General features: G+C 42.1%; 1 protein-coding gene across 1 annotated transcript in view; it reads left to right on the forward strand.

Moving 5' to 3' along the window:
- The window catches only part of LOC119461495 (sodium- and chloride-dependent GABA transporter 1-like), a 59,581-nt gene extending 45,401 nt beyond the window's left edge, over nucleotides 1–14,180 (forward strand). Inside the window, exons 6-12 of the mRNA XM_037722832.2 lie at nucleotides 1,431–1,534; nucleotides 3,504–3,628; nucleotides 5,180–5,424; nucleotides 5,806–5,908; nucleotides 6,016–6,116; nucleotides 8,784–8,954; nucleotides 10,507–14,180. Coding sequence (XP_037578760.1) covers nucleotides 1,431–1,534; nucleotides 3,504–3,628; nucleotides 5,180–5,424; nucleotides 5,806–5,908; nucleotides 6,016–6,116; nucleotides 8,784–8,954; nucleotides 10,507–10,638 — 981 coding nt within the window. The 3' untranslated portion in view covers nucleotides 10,639–14,180. The remainder of the gene's footprint in view (nucleotides 1–1,430; nucleotides 1,535–3,503; nucleotides 3,629–5,179; nucleotides 5,425–5,805; nucleotides 5,909–6,015; nucleotides 6,117–8,783; nucleotides 8,955–10,506) is intronic.
- The last annotated feature ends 493 nt before the right edge of the window (nucleotides 14,181–14,673 follow it).

Here is a 14,673-nt window from a genome sequence, read left to right on the forward strand (position 1 = left end):
ATGATGCCTGCGGCAGAAAGGATGTTCCACATCCGCCGCCTAGGTTTGTGAGTGGTGGCGCTGGCTAACACTCCCAGAGTTGGTTCTAGTTGTAAGACAAATACCCCAGAAAGCGGATGGGAAAACGCCGCTGCGGTAGATCAATGGTGAAAGCATCGCATGCCTAATGCAAAGACGTGGGTTCATTCCCCACCTGTGGCCAGTTGTTTTTTCATCCATTTTCATTTTCATTAATAAATCATTTCTTTAATTCAATTAGTAAGTACAAGTAATGACCGCTATGTTTTCTTTTGTGTCATTGTTTGTTGGCTTCTTATGATATGATATATATATATATACACAGTGAAGTAGACGCGCGTATGAAGCGGTTTATTGACATTTTGGCCGGAGTCTGGCCTTCATCATATATATAGTCTTCTCTGGCATGCCACATTTCCATGCCACGCTGCCAGCTTTCCATTTTTCACATTGTGGGTTACAATAGTATTTAAAAAAACAGTATCAGAACGCATATACATGTTGGAACATTGGATGCAGACATCCGCAAACAAGAGGCCTCGCCGCCCATCAGAAATTTTAAAATACTACCGTTGAAGCCACAAAACAATAAACTTTGGTGAAAAATACTGAAGTTTGAGTACATGGATGCATTGACTGTTTATTAAAGATTTACAGACTTGAGTTGTTCTGTAGGGACGTTGTGAACATGCACCCTGACCTATAGTTGCAGCAAGAAGGGTCTGCGTTATAGGCAAGCAGAATTGTTTATGAAGTTTATTCACGAAATTAATGTAACCGCGGCTGAAATTTTGGTTGACATTTTACATTGGTTCCACAAGCTTGCAATGCTGCTACACGGGAACATCTGTATAATCGATCGATCCAAAAGATCGGGCTATGAAAAATAGGTCAGCGACTGCATTTGCTTTCTTTTGGAATGAGTACTATTGCCCTACAATAGATGCAATGAAATATAATGAAAAATATTGATGCAAATACAACAATCATAAACAAGATCTAAAAATCAGGCATTTTATTATAAAATCGTAAAAGCTGGCAGCCATGTCACTGCACTGGACATTGTTAGTGCTAAAGTGAATCTTTGGTCAACATACTGGGCTTCACTGAAAAATCACTCAGTGCAACATGCTGACCCAGTAAAATTAAAGCATGTATCACTCACTTGTGCATGTCACTTTGTTAATTGCACATTGAAAAACGTTTTCAAGGTGTGTGTGTTGGGCCCATCTGACTTGCTGATTGCTAGGCAAGCTGTTTTTATGCATTCTGCATACATGTATTGAACACACATGTTGTGTCGACGTGAGCGACCCCCCACCCCTGTCAAGGTGTGATGAACTCTGAAAAGAGAATGACAAGCGTTGACAGGTCAATTTGTCACCATGTCAGCACTCCATTCTTGTCTGCAGGTGTGGATCGCAGCTGGGACGCAAGTGTTGTTCTCATACGGCATCGGCATTGGTGCCAATGTTGCACTTGGTAGTTACAACAAGTACAACCACAACTTTTACAGGTTGGTGCAGATGATGAAACTTATAAAGAACAGAGCTATGTTATCTATCTTACTTTTTGTTATGCTGTGCCTAAACAAATTACGCCTTCACTTCTTCTTGCTCTTTATTTTCTTGGTTCTCACTTGCTGTACCTAAAATGTCTTAGGTGAAAATGTCCAGGCATTCAAATTTTACACCTCTTGATCTAGCGAGACAATTAGCCCATTCCTATAGTATTTGTATGCAGAAGCCCCATATACATGCAGACACGATTGGCTGCAAGTTGAGTATGGACAAATAGTTAACGTATACCGGGTGTTTTTTTTTTAGCTGCACCAAATTTTAAATTTAGAAAAATATACATCTTGGTCATGTTATGTTTAGCATTCGAGTGTACAGATTGGTGGCCTCTAGATACAGAGAAATTTCCGCACTTATGTGCGTAATTAGCACAGTTAGGGTAATTAACTTTCTAATTACCAACAATAGGTGGCTACAGTAAATGAGTACTTTGGGGCCCATCCTTGACGCTACCTATCTCTACGAACATATTTTCAATAGCGGTGTTCATGAGGGAGCTACGTCAACAATTAGTTCCCCTTGGCAGGCTCCTTGAAACCGAAACTGGCCGCAAAAAGAGCGTCCGTGTCGTCGATGTCCCCGCTCCCCGCCTTTCGTCATGTCTCTGAGGTCATCGCTGGTCCGGCCGCACGGGCAGCTTGCGTTATCTCCTTGCTGTCTGCGGCGTTGGCCTAGCGCTTCAATGCCGGCGGGCCGCCACCAAATTTGCTTCATCATTCTGTCGGGCGCCACGTTGCGCTGTAGCACCAACCCTGCTCTTTGGGCTTTGAGATACTGCTGGCATGGCGTCATATCAATCTGTAGCGTAGACTGCGAACGCTGCAGACAGCAAGGAGATAACGCAAGCTGCTCGCGGGACCGGACCGGCGGTGACCTCAGAGACGTGACAAAAGGTGGGGGGTGGCGACATCGACGACACAGACGCTCTTTTTGCGGCCAGTTTCGATTTCAAGGAGCCTGCCAAGGGGAACTAATTGTTGGCGTAGCTCCCACATGAACACCGCTATTGAAAATGTGTTCGTAGAGATAGGTAGCGTCGAGGATGGGCCCCAAAGTACTCATTTACTGTAGCCGCCTATTGTTGATAATTAGAAAGTTAATTACCGTAACTACGCTAATTACGCACGTAAGTGTGGAAATTGCTCTGTATCTAGAAGCCGCCAATCTGTACACTCGAATGCTAAACATAACGTGACCAAGATATATATTTTTCTAATTTTAAAAATTTGGTGCAGCTAAGAAAAAAAAAAACCCTGTATATCAGCTGGCCATTATTATAATTTATATCAAAGTACAAGCAAATGTTATATTACACAAAATACATTGCTGGCATATTAGGAGTGCTCTTAGCTGTTTTCCTATATCTATGAATTACATTATAAAGGTGTTTGAATAGTGATATTTTCAAGTTTAATCGAATATGTACGGTATGTATCCATACTTGAGAAATAAGGACTTGAAATATCAAATTGAATACTAAGTATTTGCCTACTTCTGAAAGCATAAAAAGAAGTATGGAGAGGAAAAGTTCTACAAAAAAAAATATTGTTTTATTTCCTTCATTGAGAGTGAAACTATTTGGAGTCCATTCCACTGATCAGTTTGTGTATATGAGAAAACAGTCAATACTGACCACACTTTCTGGTTAATTGGCTTGGAACAGGTGCTTGAAGTTTTCATGGCAGGCAATGTCCAATAAGCACAATAATCATGTATAATGAGTCACAACTGAATATTTCATGAAATTGAATCTAAAATTCACCATATTTAAAATGCTTTCATTCGAAATAGAAGTGTTGAATTTGCATTCTAAACTTTAAATATTTTAGTTCCTTGTACATTTGTGTTAGTGCTGTGATGGCAAATGCACCTCATGAAACGCACTGTCACTGTGTTTGTCATTTGCAGGGATTCCATGATCGTGTGCACCATCTGCAGTGGAACAAGTCTTTTTGCTGGTCTGGTCATATTCTCAGTTCTAGGTCACATGGCCCACATACAAGACAAGGATGTCTCAGAAGTGGCACGATCAGGTAGCCCTCGCACTGCATATTTGTGTATGCTGCAAAGTGATACTTTAGCTTGAATATAGCATGCATACTTTTAAAGGTTAATCACTGCAATATAGCTATAGGTGTATGTACATGTACTCAGTGCTTAAAGTAAGGGGGGCCCGGATGGGGCCCGGCCCCCTCCCCATTTTTTTAAAGAGGGGCTTGGCCCCCCCTCGGCAGGTCAACTGTAGCACTGTGGCACCCTTTCGACAGATGCTGGAGGTAATTTTATTGCCAGTGGTGCCTTGTGCGGGGTAATCCTAGCTCTTCCATTTTTCAATAAATGACTCAATCGTGATTAATCAGTTGATGTGGCTCGGAGTGAAGGTTAGTCCCCGGCCGAAATGTCAGTAAAATTCATAGTGACGATAAAAAAAAGAGGGAAGTGAAGTAAGCAGAAGAAAATAAACTTGCAGAGCCACAGAACTAATTCTTTGTCACAGCTCACATGTCAGCAAATGCCAATCCAAAGCCTGTACTGCCTATAATTCTCATTGTGGTTGAATGACTGCAGTGCTAGTTTTACCTCAAATATGTAACTTGTATGTAACTCGGTGCTGCGATCTTTTAAAATCGAGACATTACAAGCACTTCCACTTGCTCTTACACAAGTATACACCTGTGCAATCAGGGAATCAGGGCAGTAATTTATAGAACACCAAGAAAATTTAAGAAGAATCTAAGGATGGCATAACACGCAATAGAATGGAAAATGATAGGTGGTACATCAAGACACCAGAACTGGGCAGCATGGATAAGAAGTGTAGCTGGTGGTGTAACGGGATATTCTACATAGTTGAGATTAACAGGAAGAATTAGAGTTGGGCAGGTCGCGCAATGCATAAAGCAGGTAACCAGTGGTCTTATTAGAGCACCAAGATGGGTGCCAAGAGAAGGGAAACGTCGTCATCGATGGCGGGTGGTGCGATGAGATTTGGAAATTTTCTGGCATAAGGTCGAGGCAGCTGTAGCAAGACTGAGGTAATTGGCGATTTCTGGGAGAGGCGTTCATCCAGTAGTCGACATGAAATAGAATAATGACGTGCGTACATTGTTTATCTTTTTCCGGGGACCGTGTTTCACTGGCTAACCCCTGTTACAACGTAATCGCTTGGTGCAAGACGCGCCTACATGCATCAGAACTTTCCCAAATGTTGTTGCCGATTCTATAGCAAAAGAACCTTGTCTAATTAGATTGCGTATGCGACGCGAATAGTGGTGTACATTCTGGAATGTACGCAAGCACAAGTTATTAAGCTGGAATGTGTACAAGTGTATGTGTATGAGTCGTCTATAAATAGCCAATGCACTTGACCTGTATACCAGATTTCAACAACTGTGCTCACTGCTGTCATTGTGCTCTTAGTGTTACTTGTTTTTCAGGGCACAAGTTCGCCCAATAAAGAGTTAGATTCGTGATTCACAGTTTTGGCATTGACTGGTTCTTCACCGTCACTACACCATGATAATATGATAATGATAATGACAATTTGATCAGTACACTCACCCTTTAGCGTGCTCCACATGCAGGACCTGGCCTAGCGTTCCTGGCCTACCCCGAGATGGTGGTGCAGTTACCCTTTGCGCCAGTCTGGGCAGTACTCTTCTTCCTCATGCTCATCGTTCTGGGCATTGACAGCCAGTTCTGCACCGTTGAGGCACTCGTCACAGGGCTGGTGGATGAGTTTGCCTCTACGCTGAGACCATACCGCCGCCTGTTCACGCTGAGCGTCGTCGTCGTCCAATTCCTCCTGGGGCTACCCCTGGTTACTCAGGTAAGAGGAGCGTAGCACCTTACAGGAAAACTCCAGTCCAGTCCAGCCAGCACCCATTGCAGTAGAGACGCAAGACCAGCCAGTACTAATGCCAGTATCTCATGAGCTTTATTTCTGAAGAGGCACAACACCAAATCACACACACAATCTTATCAGCTATGTCTCTCTTATACAGCATGGTGCTCGCACTATCTACCATGCCATTTTCGATTATCGCAGCACTTTAATGTACAAATGACTGGTCTTGTGTCTTCATGCATTGCGTCTGTGACAGAGGTTCAAGATGCACTTCTGCATTGTCATAAGTGGGCTTGCTGGCATGCTTTTTGCTGTTCTTTTGAAGTGCACACTCACATTCACATTCTTTCATCCATGTTGCAGGGAGGCATGTACATCTTCCAGCTGATGGACTTCTTCTCGGCTAGCGGTGTCTCACTGCTGACTGTCGTCCTCTTCGAGATTATCGGCTTTGCCTGGATATATGGTAAGCACGCAGTCTTGGCAACAGTTTCGCGAGGACATGCTGTCATCTCAGTCTACTCGGGCATCACCTTAATTATGCTTGCATGACTTCCACCAACTCTCTTTCAGGTGCAAAGAGGATCTACGCCAACATCAAGGACATGATAGGCTTCACACCAAACAAGTACTTCTTCTTCTGTTGGCTTTTTGCTGCTCCCTGTGTGATTGTGGTAAGTGCATTCTTCAGCGAGTGTACACAATTAGATCAATGATATTTTACTTTGTGGGATCAGTGCACTATCTCGATGAATGCAAGTGGAGCTATAGGCTTTCTCAAGCCCAAATAATAGTACAGGGATGTGCGTATTTTGCTTAAAATGTCTGAAAAATGATTTCGCGGTTACTGCTGCACTGTTCTTGCTCAAATTCCACACAAGATCGCATTTTGGATTCTATGTCATTCAGTGTAGCACTTGGTACACTTAATTGCCTGCTTTTTAAGAAGGACAAACTTGCGTTTGCTTATGGGTGCAAACTGCTGTCCCTACAGCACATGCATAAAATGTGCTGCCACCTGCTGGCAGTTGCAGAAAGCTGCCATTAAGGGTGGATTGCTGCCTGTTCCAGAGTAGCAGGCAACACATGGCAATCCTTCCTGAATGGCTACTTTCGGCAGCTGCTGGCTGGTGGCCACATGAGCTTATGCTTGCACCTTTGTAGCAGCAGCATGCATCCCCATAAACGAAGTCAAATTTGCATTTCTTCTTAAGAACCAGGCAATTTACTGTGCCAAGTGTTACATTGAACGATGTAGATACAAAATGTCATCTTTCTGTGAAATTTAAGCAAGAACAGTGCTGATCGAAGTAAGTGCAAAATCTTTTTTTTAGAATATTTTATGCGAAATATGCACGTTCCTGTACAATGTAGCATCCAATACGCCAGGTGGCCCATCAGAAGGAAATCACATGACCCACAATTTTGGAAATCTTTGGAACCCATTGGAAGTTCATTGGATGCAGTTGTTGGTATGACTGGCCCAGGCCCGTAGCCAGGAGGGGGGTGCGCTAGGTCCCCCCGAAATTTTGATCTTTACTGAAAATAATTACTGAAAAATAGGTGCTTTCCTCAAATAGTGAAGGCCTTCAGCAAGTGCCCCCCCCCCCCCCCCGAAAAAAATTCCTGGCTACAGACCTGGACTAGCCATACATTACACTGCACGAAGAATTGCGCCATGTTTCTTGTGCTTGACAGGTTTTGAATGGCAGAATCAGCACCATACATAGGAATGAACAGTGTCAAGTTCCATAGTTCAGTGTGTACACTGATACCAACATGGGAAAGGTTATATCATATGTGATTAGAGCTGCCGACTAATGAAATACATTAGACAAGTCAACATTGGAAAAATAAGTACATTTGTAGGTGTGAAGAGACAAAAATATGAGCGATGCAAAGTGCTACAGCAATTCGGATGAGGAGTCAGATCCTCCATGGTGTATTTACATCTGTTTCATTCTGGTGGTGAGAACAAGACCGTAGGTTTGATTCCCAGCTGCAGCAGTCACATATGGATTGGGTAATGCCAGAAATGGCCATTGGCATATATGAAGAGCTCTGCACAGTCAAAATTACTTAATATTCTTCCACTGTGCTGCCCCAAGTTTTTTTTACCTCTGATGTGTTTCCTTTTCATTTTGATAATTCCAATTAACACAACTTTCTCCTTTATTCCTTTTGAATTTTGACACCTTCCAGCATAAATACAGAGTGGCTGCAGTGCACTTTACTGAAGCTATATGAGTAGTCACGACCACGTGGCTCTGCACAGTCTACAAATATTCTGACAGTGCTTCACCAATGGGAAAAGCTTTTGCTATACTATTGCTTGCTACACATATTGCTGCTTTCGAATTTATAGACATAGCTGCAATGCATTGTCACTATAACTGCAAAGGTGTATTGCTGAACACATTTGCAGTTATAGTGACAATGCAACAACGGTGTATTCTGCTGAACATCCTAACACTTCCTTCTGAATTATTTAACAATACAGTGTGGTGCTGCCAGCTATGCTCAGTACATGGAACTAATGCAAGCCCTACATGTTTGCAATTGCAATGAACGGGTTGTAGTACTTATCCAGAGCAGTTATTGGTAAAATTGTGAAGACAGCTTGAGCTTGTCCAAAACATGGAACAAGTTAAAGGGACACTAAAGCAAAACAATAAATCAACTTAGACTGATATCGTATTCTTCAAAAGCTCTGTTGTCGTTAATTACACCGCTATAGGTCAACTATTAGAAGAGAAAATGAAGCTCAAAGTTTTTTTCTTTTCAATTTCGCGCGGAAACCCCAACGTCAGCACTTCAGTGTGACGTCACGGCTTCTAAAGTAATTTTTCGTATTTAGGCCACGTTGGCTTAGTAAATGTTTGCAAAACTTGCCACATTCAGTCTTGGGTTCCTTTAGAACACAATGTAGTCAATCTTTATCGCTAAAAAATTAACTGAGATCTAGAAAACGCTGTCAAAATCGATGACATCACAGTGAGCTGGTGCGGGAACTTCCAGGTGGCGTCGCCACTCGCCTCTGTGTTTTCATTTTTTTCTAGCTTACCAAGCGGCTTCTCGCGGTAAAAGTGGTGTTTTCGGTATTGTGGAAGGGTAATCTACTGATACAGAAGAGATAATTTTTCCTTTTAGTGTCCCTTTAAGGATTGTTCAAGCTGTGGTTGTGCTTGTATTTGCATGACATTCTTGAGAAAAGCGTTCCAGTCTATGACTAATGGTATAAGTGAAGGAGAAATAAGTAAATGTGATCGTAATGTGTTGAGGGTATTGCCTGTAGCCTATTTCCTGGGGGCAGAAACAATCAAGCCTTTGCTTTCGTGCAGGGAATGCTGGTGTTTTACATAGCTGTGCCTGAGCCAGTGACATACTCAGATCACTACGTCTACCCCTGGTGGGGTGAGATGATTGGCTGGGGCATGGCTCTTGCTTCCATCATCTGGATTCCTACCTATGCTATTTACTACCTCTGGAACAGCTCAGGAACCCTCCTAGAGGTAGGCACATTTCTTCAAATGTTTTACCCTCAGCAATTGTTGACACACTGATGGATTAATTGTGTGTCTGCACAGATCCACGCCCACTCAGATAGTTATGGTATGCTTATCACACATAAAGAAATGGACTAGTGCGATGTCATTGAAAAATATTCATCAGCTTTTCTTTAGCAAAACACTAGAGAGAAATGCTATATCAGTTTACACAGATAAACTATTCCTTCAAAACTCGGTTTTCACTCATTTTTCAGGAAGAAGTTGATTACTAGGAGAGAAAATAAAGACCAAACTTCGATGTTTCTAATATTGCACCAAAACCCCAGCACCGGGATGTCAGTATGATGACATAGATTTCAGAGTAGAGTTTTATAGTATTTGGGTCATTCTGATGCAATGAATGTTCTGCAAACTAAGTTCAGTCATTAGCTGCTTAATTTAGAACGCAATGTAGTCTATCTTTACCGATAAAGAAATTAACTACGCCCGAGCAGACAGTGCAATATTTATGATGTCATCATGAGCTGGAGCGGGAACCTAAAAGCAATGGTGCCACCATGCTTTTCATATTTTGCATCTTTTCTGATTTATCGAGCCTCCTCTCATAGTTAAAGTGGATTTCATGTTGAAGTGTAACATTGGTACAGCTCATCAACTTAATTTTCTCTTTACTTTCCCTTTAAGCCTGGCTTGGGGGCTCGCAAAATCGGTCTGAATTGCTGCCGCCTGTTTGTAGTTCACTTATTTTTTGCGTAGACGAGAGCAGTGAACTCTTGCCTACATGTACACATCCTGTGTTAAAATGAAGCATGCTCAGAATACTCGCAAGGTGTGGTGCAGATATGGTAATGGTTTGCGTAATAAAGCAGTGAAGATCGGTACTTGTTGTGCCTGAGAAAGCTGTCTGTGCAATTCTCAGGTACCTGAGTAGTCGGTTTTAGAACACCAGGTGAATACAGAATGCAAGACCTTTTGCAATAAAATATGTAATGCTTTTTATAATCCACTCGATGAGATCCACTAATTTCAGCAACTAGCAGCCTTGTCATGTTTGCGTACCTGGGGCAGATTATTGTTGCCCAGACGTTTCTGCTTGCCTAATAGCAGCTTTGTGATTTCTTTTGTTGTTGTGCATGTTAAATTGTTGCGTGATTTTATTATGCTCGGTGATCTCATTACACTGTATGAAACTGTTTATAATGTTTGTCCACCTGTAATTTCTATGCTTGGACCAGAACTAGCCTAAGGCTGTGGGTTCGATCAGTGATTTGAAAGTTCTGTGTACAGACGAAGAAAACAATAAAACTCAAAACCGCAGCAATTTGGGCCTGTTGGTACACCACGGTAAAAGATGTTGAATAGCACAAGGATGAGGGAATAAAAACAAAGAAAACAACGTTGGAAGTTAGTGCTCTGTTTTTCATTGTTTTCCTTCCCTCGTCCTTGCGCTATTCAACATCTTCTACCAATAAAACTCAATAAATCAATCAATCAATCAAAAAGTGATTGAAGCCAGGTGCCTGACAAGACGCTCGTTTATTATTTCCTCCTGCAGCGCATAAAGAGAGGCGTGACCCCTCAAGTCGTGCCACGCAAGGTGCAGGAGGGCAGCCCCACCTCCGACGAAAGCCTGGCCTTAGAGCCGCCCGCCAACATAGTGCGAGTGCTGCTCCAAGAAAAGTCCTGATCACTCTCACCGCAATCACCACCACTCGGTCTGAACTTCAGTTGACTTGTTTTGCGGCAACCCGGCGTGCAGAACGCGGGGTCGAATGCCGGTTTGGCGAAACTTGACGGCGCTCGTTTCTCTGCCTGTTGGTTCGGCGAGAACACGCCGTCTCTCTCCCTCTCTCCACGTTATCCTCTTTCACTATCTTAATTTATCCTGTCTCAGCTTCGCCAAACACGTGCAAGGGATACAAAATGCCGGTTCGCGGCCTGTGTCTGTCCTTTCAGGGAAGCGGCACATGCATGCTTCCAGTAAGGGCCGCTCCTGCCAGGGACGCAGCGAAAGACGTTTACATCACTCGCTGCTGTAGACAATGTCGGCTGACTGTCATTGACAGTTGTAGGATATAACCTGTCTTGTGGTTAGTGTGTAGGTGTAGGACACTTGTCATTTCTGTCACAGTTAGCGTTGAGTGACAGAAGGCAGTGGAAAGAGTTCGGTTGGTTAGGATCAAAAGAAATTGGCAACCGTCCGTGGCAGTAACAGCCACAAGTTGTTTCCTTGTATGAATATTTAGGGCAAGGACACATGAAAAATGGTGCGAAATTATCATCACAGCAAAGGTGATAGCAGTTTGTGAACATGCATCATTAAAGTTAAACATTAAGGTGCCCTTGCCCTTTCCCAGTTTCGTTGTGTGCCATGACTTTAAAATGATGTTCGTCTTCCAATTAAATGAGCATAAGAGAGAAAAATTCCTGACATCATTGAATCAGCTAGCTAGGGCATGGCATGAATTCGTTCACGTCCAGTTTAACAAAATCTAAACAAATATCCTCCTGCCCAGTCATTATGCGTTTGCAGTTCTTATGGGGCTGTGGATACCGATAGTGGATAAGAAAACTACCACAATCTAGTTTTCATCATAACAGTTGTGGATTGCTCTGGACTTCCAGTTGTGAATGTGATAATCGAGCATTGACGAGGAGATCATGTTGGTTAGACAGCACGTTATATGTGCTTGCAACTGATACGGCAAGGTGTGGCAGTTGTTGCAGTGTATGTGATGCTTGGCATTATTCAGGCATGAAACACTGATAAAGGAGCCCAGAAGATGGTATCATCAGTTGAAGCATTTACTTCAGTTTTCTTGGAAAGGTGGTTGAAGAAGAGGGTTGCATTCCACTCGTAGGCAAAGTATGACCTAGTATCTGGGGCATTGTTTTAGTTGGATAATTTTTAATGTGCCATTTGGTATTTTTCTTCTCCCTTCTGTAAAAATGAAACACATTTTCACAATTTCCCCGAGGTTCAAGGAAGTGTTCCGATCCTCAAACATTTATTTTCTGTACCATTTTTTTGTTGTCATAATGCAGGACATCAGAACTTTGTCCAAACACCCTGAGCTGCTGACTTTATCTGGCATTCCTTAAATTAATTTGCACAGCTGCCCAGTATAGATGTCAATGAGGACATGTTAAGTGATACCTTTTTTGGTTCGTCCCTGAAAAAGCAGTGGCAATAAAGAAAAAAAAAAGAAAGGCTAGAATTTATGCATTATTACACTTGTAGATGATGCACACTGCTGCTGACTTACTCATAAACTTTCTGTCGGCAACTAAATTGTCCTGCATTGTTTCAAGACCATGCATAATGAAACCAACAGTGCATCACTTCACCAGCATTGCTCAAACTGTGTTAAGCATAACCTATGTGATAAACTTGGATATCCTGTCAGACTCGTGTTCAGTGGTGAAATGTACACCTGTACGCTCTGTTACTGGTGTCCTGCGGAGAGTGTGTATATAGGGTGTAAATAACACGGCACTATACACGCAGTGCCAAAACTGTTCCACCTGTTTGTGAAACGAGCACCTTTAAATGCATGAATATGTGAAGACAGCATGGTGCATATTTGTTTGTGCTGAATATAGTACACATTCTGTTAATGAGAGACGAAAACATGCTTTACACTTCGTATTTGTTTCCTCCTATAGTCATAGGTGCATACATGTCGGCAAAATAATGCAGTACGACTAGCACAAGTATATGTACGTGATGCAACAGATTCATTGCAAGTCTGCGTGGTGCAATTCAACGAATTGATTCACTGTCGAGGATGTCCTGACCCAATGAAATTCGACTTCCATGCTATGTGCGCTTGTGGTGCGTTCACATAATCTTACAGCTAAATAATGTAAGGAGCACACATATGTCAGCAGCAAAATAGTCTGCAAAGACAGAAAGCACCAATATACCTATAGCCAAGGTACGCAAACGAGGCTGTACTGCTTTCATCGGAAGAGTGCTGAGTCTTCCTGACTATGGTAATTTAGTGCAGTGGTAGACAGGTACAAACAAAAAACAGGCAAGGACGAGCGTTTGCTTGTGTCTGTCTGTCACGTTGCACTCAGCTACTGTAGTCAGAATGCAAGGCCAACTAGCCAAATAGTCGGTCCTTCTAGAGTGCTCAGGCGACCCTCACTCCCCAAGTGTTGCTTAATTTGGAATGTTCAACCACATAACTTGATTTGATCTGATTTTTAAAGAAGCCATGGCTCCCACTGGTCTCTGCTTATGCAATGTTCCAAGACAAAACATGCTTGGAGATTGGTCCATTATGAATAGAGGTGCTTCAAAAGCAGAATTCCATGGGCAATAAATTTTATAGCACTTGTGAACAGATCGAGCCATTCTCTCAGATTTTGCTCTGTCCTCAGTTTTTTGCCTGCTCATCGGAGGGTGACAATAGTGAGCTGATACAATAACAAACACAGGTCAGGTTAATGTACTGATTCCATTCCATTTCCAGTTTCCCTTTTTGTGCTTTTTCTGTGGTCCGAGTATTGCGCAGTGACTATGTTATTACCAGGATCAGCCTGTGTGACGGTAGACTGTAAGAAAGGAATGGAATAGAGTAAAAGGAATCATTACATTATATACTGGCCACGGCTGACAGTGCAAATTATCTTCGTACTTCTCTCGTCAGTTTCAGAACTTCTGTGAATGAGAGGTTTGTTCTAAGTTTACAAACCAGTGTGATTGATTTTAGTTTCGGGCTTTTTTATGCATGTGCATTTAACCCTGCACTGCCAAATTAATGAATCGGAACATGTCTGTGAATATGCTACATTCAGCAAGTTGGCTCTACATATTGTACATCTGCTGTTATTGGATTTGTACATGTGCTGATGTTGAAAGCTCTTGAAACTTCCATCTTAATTTTATTTTCTCAACAGTAATCACTGCATTTTATGCTTTTTTTTTTTCGCTTTTGTAAATCTTTTGTCACAGAGCAAGACGCCAAGTGAGTTTCAAAGAATTCCTGTGTGTTGAAATCACTTTCATGAAGCATTTATAGCAAACGAAAGTGCTTTACATGGTGATGCACAAACGTGTTAGCTGCACATGTATTGTGTGTTCTCATTAAATTATAAATTTTTTCGCAATGTTTGTATACATGGGAGGATATTACTTGCCTTCAGTGAATTTTCTAATAAGATCTGTATTTTTACATGACTTGGAAATCTGGCTTTGGTGTTTTGTACTTGACAATAGCATGTGGGCCTAAGCTTTTCTGGTAAAACATTTTTAAAATATTTATCCTTCAGTGCCCACTACATTGAAATCTAAGCTGAAATTCCTTTGCATGAACCGTTGAAATACTAGCTGTAGCATCAATTGAGCGATCTTCTCCAACAAGCATACTGACACTTGAATGAAATATATTGCTGTGAAGTCTTGCTGCGTATTTGCTTCAGCACTCTGTAAAGCCCCAAAGGGGGCACCGTGTATATACTGCATCTGTACATATGTCATACGTGTACCTGTTCATACCTTAGTGAGTCACATGCATTAGATAGGGACAGTGCCTTGGATGTACTTGACAAGAGAGAAAAGTAAACACAAACATTGTCGAAGTATTTTGGTAAAAAAAGGAGGGCATAATAGTAACTTTGTATACTGTTTGTCCCAAAATACGTCTGAAGTGTGAGTGATGCTTGCAGAGCTCTGGTTACAGTAGGAGTGGGAAGACAGCTATGAAATGCAAAC

The sequence above is a fragment of the Dermacentor silvarum genome, chromosome 8 (assembly GCF_013339745.2).
Source record: "Dermacentor silvarum isolate Dsil-2018 chromosome 8, BIME_Dsil_1.4, whole genome shotgun sequence".
Lineage (NCBI taxonomy): Eukaryota > Metazoa > Arthropoda > Arachnida > Ixodida > Ixodidae > Dermacentor > Dermacentor silvarum.